A 7,712-nucleotide genomic window follows, 5' to 3' on the forward strand; every position below is an offset into this window, starting at 1 on the left:
CCCTGAGTCACAAAGTAAAAAAAAAAAAAAAAAAAAGTAAAAAATTTGTGCAGCTGTTTATCAAAAACTGTGAATGAGAAGCAAGCAGGAGGCAGAATTTAAATTGGTGTATCAAGTTTGAGGGCTTTTTAGATGTACTGTTGTTTCAGTTCCAAGCTTACTGATTGCCCACTATGTGTATTCCAATTTTAAAAGCAAGATACATAACCTTGCCTAAAAACATCATGATTCAGCTAGCTGCAAAGCATTCTAGGCAGAACGAATGATAATGACAGTTAAGACTGCATGCTTTATGATGGAAAGCATTTAAATGTTTAAATACTGGCAAAATTAAATCTCTTATCCTGAAGCTTTCCATGGTAGTTTATGCACAAGGACAGTTCCTTTGAATTTCTGTGGAATACAGCTAAGGTGATGTTAGATGAAAATTCTAAAAGGGTGGACAAGTCCCTGTATTTTTATGTAAAATTCATCGCACAGGGAAGACCGTGCCCTGCAAATTAATTGCATAATGAACAGAGCTATTCTCTGTAGAACCTAGGCCATGTTTCTTTCAAAATATGAATGATACTTGGCAAGTAGCCAGAGGATTGCAAGAAGGAAAGAGGCAGGTTCCTGGCTAAGGCAGACTGCTTTCTGACTGTGGGTTTTTTTCCTGCGTTTCTGTGTACTGTTATTCAGGCTGCATAAACCAGACTTTTCAAAATTGTTTACTGATTGTTCTTTTCCTGGGTACTCACCTTGCTGTAGTTGCAACATGATTTGTAAATGCTGTTGATACTTGCAGTTGCAAATGAGATCAATGGGAGTATGTGAAGTATTTGAAAGTGGTTAAATACACTTGAAAAATCAGCCCTCAAATTTGGCACTTAAAATTAGCGGACACTTCAACTGTGAGCCATTTCCTAATAGAATTAGTAATCCTAGCTGCTCTCTGTGTTGAGAGGTCAAAGTAAAACTGAATAACAAATATTTTTTAAATTTTAAAGACCGTGGATTTGTGCCAGCAACAGAGAGTGAAAAATTTTTTCAGAAGAGACTTAAAGAAATCCTCAAGCAAAATGACTTCTCTGTGTAAGTGTTTAGCCATTTACCATAAAGTACAGTATTCTATGCAAACCTTAAATATGCTTTTAAAAATTGGTTTTCAATTAACTAGAACGTTGTCAGGATCACTGGACTACAGTAATGGATCAGAGGAGTTCTCTGCTGAGCTAACACTACATTCTGAGGTACTTTCTCCTGAAGGCTTTCAGTGTACGCCAGCTAATATGGTAGAAGTGCACAAAGATAAAAAGATGAACAATGGTGAGTATTTTTAATAGCATAATTTTTTAGGCATAAATCTATGTCATGCTTTGGCTGTTTATACTATTAGCAGAAGTAAGCCAAGGAAGATCTGATTGTCAGTTATGAAAAAATGAAGAGTAGTTTTGTTTTTATTTTCATCATTGTTAGAGTAAGCCTTTCTAAAATTGCCATGGCAAATAACGGAAACATACTTGAATAGTAAAATCCCTTTTAAAGTGGCTTGCTTTCATAATGTATTGATGTCTGTGACTCTTTGAAGTTTTATCCTTTCGCTTTTTTTCTTTTAAAGAATCCAATAGGATGCATACTGATAAAGAAGAGGAAGCACTTATTAATGAAGAAGCAATTTTAAACATTGTGGAGAATAGTCAGAGCTTTCAGCCTTTGTCTCAAAGACTGAGTCAGACTACAGGTTTTAGTGAGTATGACTGGAATGTCTTTTCTTCCAGGCTATTTTATTGTTCCACAGTCTTTGTTGTGTTCACTTACGTTACCAGTCATGAAAGAAACTAAGTAGTTTACCTCAGGGAGTTTGTCAAGCAGATTGAGACTTCACACACACGCACGCGCGCGCACACCCCCCCCTACCACCACCACCAAAAAAACACCTTATATTTTCTAAAAATGGCACCAGGACAGTGTATTTGTAGAGGCTACTCTGTTTTACTGGTTCACTAAGCCTGTCCTCTTGTCAGGTCAGCTCAATGCAGTCTCTTATGGGTATTGCTCTTCCTTGTGCTCCTAAGGTTATAGGACTAAAACTGTCAGAATAAGAGGACTTAGACTGTCTATCCATGATATTCTTGCAGTTACTGCATCTTTCTTACAGTTATGGTAGAGAACACGCTTATGGGCTATCTTTAGAAGCTCAGCTGTCTGGAGATACTGGGAAATAGTAGGCTGATAATGAGAGGCAAGTTGCAGCAGAGCATTTCCCAAAACTTATGGATACAAAAAAATGGTTGAAGGCAAAGAAACAAGAAGCAAAACATTAAAGAGGGGGAGAAAAACCATGACAGCAAACAAATGTGGATGGCATGAGGGGGAAACAACAATAAAATAATACAACAAAGGAACTTGTATGAAAAGCTACTTCAGGTGGAAATAGTTCAAATACTCTAGAGGAGATGAAAAGCACATAGTTCATGCTATCTCTATATACATTCTTATGTAAATATAAGGTATAATGTTAATATGCACTAAAGTTGATGCTACAAGGTGCAGAGGGGGGAAAAAAATCTAAAACCCACAGCCTCCAGTGCTTTTGATACATATATGGTGTCAATATGTGCATGGGCAACAAGATGCAATATGAGCAACAATGTATGTCTATGGGTAATACAGTATACAATCTTTTCTTGCAAAGAAAGGAGGAGTGGATGGCGTGAGATTAAGAGTATTTTTCAGTGCTGTTTTATCTTGCAGAAAGTAGGCAAGATTTTTGGTTATGGAAGTTCTGTAGGCAAGGATTTGGATTTATCGAGAGAACTATAAGTAAAGAAGTTATGTGGGAGCTGGCAAACATGAGCATTGATTTATCTTCTTTTTTTTTGGCGTGAGAAGGTTATCCCGAGAGGATGAGAAGTGGCTAAAATAATATATAGGGTATGTCTTATGATCATGCGTGTGAATTGCTCAACTGAATAGGAGTGTTGAAAGGGTCTGCTTTTGCCAGTGGCTAGGGAATTAAATAGAGATTTTATGACTTTCTTTCTTTTTTTGTCTTTTCCCCCCCCCTCCCTTCTTCTTATCATGGGGCTACTAATTGCTGATGTCTTGTGTGATCATGAGTAACATGCTACATCTTTGGGTCTCATATGCTCTTTCATAGCATGGACTAGTCTTTACTATGCCTTTGTAGAGTCGTAGTGTCACAGGGGCTGTGAAGCACACTACTTCTACTACTGCTGCTGCTGCTGTGAAGTACACAACAAGGTTTATATTAATGGGAAGTAAAGGTTGGAGTTTAATGATGGACCTCACAAAGGGCATAGGAGCCAAGAACGGAAAGTACAATTAAAATTGAGTTAATTCAGAACTCTGGCAAAGGGGATGGTTTCCATTCTAAACAGTTGCATGGTGTCTTGTGAAGCCTTTGTAAAATATGGAAAATGCCTTCCTCACCAATGTTGAGACCTATTTTATATGATTCTCAGGATCATTGTAAATCATATGATATTTCCTGAGGAAGGAAAGTAGAGATTGTAGTTCTTCAGCCAGAGGAGAAGGAGAGAGAAGTAACAAAGATGCCTGGTAGACTGGAGATCATAAATTGGTTATGAGGTCAGATGAAAGGTAAGCAGGAGGAGAGTGAGAAAAAATTGTGACTTGGAAGGATGTTTAAGAAATAAAAATAAAGAATGAGAAGGCAAGTGTGTGAGTTAGTGTAAGCTTGGGTCAAATAGAGGAAAATAAAATTTAAGGAAGGAGTGAAATCAGATAAACTTTCAGTGTTTAGAGGAACCTAGGAAGGGAATAGGTTATAGTGAAAAGAAAAGGGAGATGAAGTTAAGCATTATAGTAAAGGACAGAAGGAAAGAACTAGTTGGTCAAAATCAGCATCACCTTTCATGAGATGCAGTGATTGAAAGTCTTCCAAGTGATACAGAGAGAAGTGCCCAACAAAGTTAACGTAGCCATTGAAATGGTGAGAGCAAGAGAAGGCAGTGATGCTTCAGAAGCTGGCACTTATGCTGAAATAAAAGGGGAGAGTGAGGCTTTACTGAATGTGAGGAGGTAATGGCGGGGCAGGGGGAGCGGGGAGAGAGAGAGAGAGAAGTGCTTCCACTAAATCTGCTACAATCACAAGAGGAGGGAAGAAATAAAAAAAGAAGGTTGTCAAGATTCTACATAAAGAGCTAGAAAAGATAACAAATCATAAAACTTGAAAAAAAAAAGATATGAAACGGGCTTTGTTTGTGTAGCCTGCCTTGCTTTAGACAGTAACAAACTGGTAGATTTTAAAATGTTGAGGGGTTTTGTTTGGTTTTGTTTTTTACTGGTAGACTATAACTAATCATTTACAAGTAGAACAAAATATAGGTTCTATTTGTATGGGCTTTTTCTGCAGTGGACAGTAGTGCTGATGAGGCCATGATTGATCTGTTGGCTGGATTGGAGAATGATGGATATCAGATGGGACATCACAAAACACTCTCTCACCACCGTTCTCTTGGAAGCTGTCGAAATTCTCAGAACAGTGATGATGAAGAAAATGAACCGCAGTGTGAGAAGGAAGAAATGGAACTTAGCTTGGTAATGTCCCAAAGGTGGGACAGTAGCATTGAAGAGCCTGGGCCAAAAAGAAGGTATCTATGTGATTTTCTTTTCTTTATATGTTATTTTCTGCCAGATCCTTCCTCCCTCCCACCCTGTTTTCAAGTGTGCTATGAGCCCAGTGAGCTGTAGAGAGGTCTCTGAAAGCATTGGAAAAATCTATGCAGATCTTGGGATAGAATGCAGCTGTTTAGATGATGCTGTGAATCATCAGTTTTACATGGAAATAAAGATTAAATGTTTAGGTTTGGCGAGACCTAAGCTTCTAGTTTACTGTTTGAGGAAAAATTGAGTAGGTTTTTTGCCCTACAAGTCCAAATACAAAAAACTTTAGTTGTAATCTTTTAAGGTCACACCTTGGATGTAGTACAAATGTTAAGGTGTATCTTGTACATCTCATGTGCCTGTAACTTTTTCTGAAGTGAATATTTAAGAAGTATTCTTGTGAAGACTGACCCAGAAGCCTGAGAAAAACACCCATTTGTTTCCATGCTCAAAGCTTAAATCAAAACATGAATGTTGCTCACTCTGCTGGACTGCTAAAGGTCAGCAGCTTGAATATTTTTAAGGCCAAGATTCTTGGAACACCTTCTCGGGTTGTAATGACCTTTTGTACAGTCTGCACTGACAGGCATTGAAAGAAGCTATATCCAGTTTCTCTTCACCCCTGCTTTGGGCAGACCTTCTGGTATTTATAATTCTGTTTGAAAGATGAGCTACTTCACAGACATAACATTTTGATTTTTTTTTTTACATCAGAAATCATAATTATACTATGATTCAGAGAGCAAGAGAGGCATAGAAATATTTAATCTTTTCTTTCCTGAAGACATACAGAAAAGTTGTAACAGAATCAGAAGTTAGATCATTAGTCTCCTAGTTCTACAGATAATTCATCTCTGAAACTACTTTTCCTATCTGACCTTTGATTTTCTTTGTTTTTCTTCCCTCACAGTAGTCTGGAAAGTTGGAGTTTTCATCTAAAACACTTCATGTTAATCTTCAGTTTAGTAGTAGTTTCTGTGTAAAACCAGCCTATATCTTGCAGAATTTACTAGCTCAGGCACAGCTCTGTATGGGCATGACTGTACTGGAGACAGGTAGGATCCTGAAACAATTAACTGCTTTTATGCAATAAAGAATCCTATTTAAAAACTTGTAAGACTTGATGAGCTGGTTCACGAATAACTTGCTCATATATGCCCACAACTTAATCCCAGACAGAAAGCACTAGGGAGAATGTACATACCGGGTGCCTTCACAGGGAGTCAACTCATGTTCAGAGGGAATTACAAGCTTTGCTTCGGTGTGATCTCTGCAGAATTTGGACTGACTTCAGAAGAAAGCATGGGTATCTCTGCCCCTTGCCTGATTCTGCTCATGCAAAAAGAGCCAGTTTGAGCCTAATGATGGATCCAACCTTACTCTGCTCAGGCTCATTCTATCTGTACTGCTTCCTAATGCATCCTACTGTATCCACACTATCACTTTTCTGTTATTGGGTATTCACCAATCTTCCATTATCTCAAAAAAATATATTGAGATAATGAGGAGTAACAATACCCTACTGACTGAATTAAATGGCTTGGGTTTGATTTGTGCTGAACTAGAGCAAAAAGCCCATCGAGACCTGGAGTCGTTCACGTATGGTGGTATCATGCTGTGTTGCACAAATTTGCCTGGAATCTAAACTGGTGGGCTTGAATGCGGAGAGATCCAAGTTGTTATCTGGAGAAGTTGTCTCCAGCCTGACTGGATTTACTAAAGTTGACAAAGATTTGCTTCATGCATGAGATTATAGCATAATTCAGGTTGGAAGAAACATCTAAATGCTATGTAGTCCAGTGCCCTGGTCAAAGCAGCTTTGGATAGATCAGTTGCTCAGGGCTTTGTATGGTCAAGGTTTGAGTATCTCCAAAGACAGAGATTGCCTATCGTATATGGGCAACTGTTCCAGTGTTTGAACACCCTCCTACTGAAGAATGTTTTCCTTGTACATAACATTCCCTGAGGCAGCCCTGTGCTCATTGCCCTTTTCATATCACCGCGCACCTCTGAATCTGGTTTCATCTTCTTTATACCCACTCATCGGATACTTGACAAGTGCAACAAGATCTCCTCTTAGTTTTTTCTCAAGGCTGAATAAATCCTGTTCCCTTAGCCTCTCTTTATACATCATGTGCTCCAGCCCCCAGTTACCCTGGTGCTCCTCAGCTGGATTTCTGTCTTGTGGTGGGATGCCCGAAACTGAGCACAATACTCCAGATGCAGCCTCACAGCTACTGAAATTGGCTACAGTCTTGCGGTCACAGCCCAAGATGCACTGGCTGTCTTTGCTACAAAGGCATGCTGCACACTCTCAGGTTCAACTAGTTGTCCACCAGGGCTTTCACATCCTTTTCCACAAAGCCACTTCCTAGCCAGCTCTCTCCCTGCCTGTAGCAGTCCATGGGGTTTATTTCATTCCATTTGTGGGACATTTGGATTTGTCTTTTTTGAAGTCCAAGAGGTTCCTGTCAGCTCATTGCCCAGCCTATTGAGATCCCTCGGAATAGCAGCCCTACTCTCCAGAGTATTGATTGCTCTCCCCAGTTTGATACTCATTTGCATATAGAGCGGAATGTCTTTGCACTGTACTTTTCCATGTTTTGGGAACCTAGAAGAGGGAGAACTAAGCTCACTTAGGTCGTGGCCACTGTGTACCTATCTGTGCTTGTTAGTTAGGTCTCTCTTCCAAGTCACGCTGCTTCCAGACTTGAGTTAGTCTGGAAATTATGTAGCCGTATTTGAGCCTATTGTTCCTGAACTAAGAAACATGGCTTGATCTAAGTTGGCTCAATGCTGAGCACATTCAGATGTCTGTGGTGTTATGATACATATAATTCATGCTCTGGTCAAACTCCACAGATAAAAGTTCTTCAAAAGTAGACTGTATTTAGGTTATTGTGGATTTTCCTTCCTGTAACTTCAAAACCTTTGTATTTATACCTTTCAGGGTACTACACAATAATGCTTTGATATATCAAGCTACCAGGATAGATTATGATTATCTTAAAAACAACCAAACAAACAAAAATACCAAACCTTAGTTCCGTAATATTTATCTGGATTTCTCTCTTGTAGCC

The 7,712-nt window shown here is 39.0% G+C and overlaps 1 protein-coding gene across 1 annotated transcript in view; it reads left to right on the top strand.

Moving 5' to 3' along the window:
• REV3L (REV3 like, DNA directed polymerase zeta catalytic subunit) overlaps nt 1-7,712 on the top strand; it is an 82,310-nt gene that overhangs the window by 25,396 nt on the left and 49,202 nt on the right. Inside the window, exons 7-10 of the mRNA XM_019474616.1 lie at nt 990-1,074; nt 1,160-1,308; nt 1,601-1,729; nt 4,382-4,619. Coding sequence (XP_019330161.1) covers nt 990-1,074; nt 1,160-1,308; nt 1,601-1,729; nt 4,382-4,619 — 601 coding nt within the window. The remainder of the gene's footprint in view (nt 1-989; nt 1,075-1,159; nt 1,309-1,600; nt 1,730-4,381; nt 4,620-7,712) is intronic.

Source organism: Aptenodytes forsteri, unplaced genomic scaffold (assembly GCF_000699145.1).
Source record: "Aptenodytes forsteri isolate BGI_AS27 unplaced genomic scaffold, ASM69914v1 Scaffold217, whole genome shotgun sequence".
NCBI lineage: Eukaryota > Metazoa > Chordata > Aves > Sphenisciformes > Spheniscidae > Aptenodytes > Aptenodytes forsteri.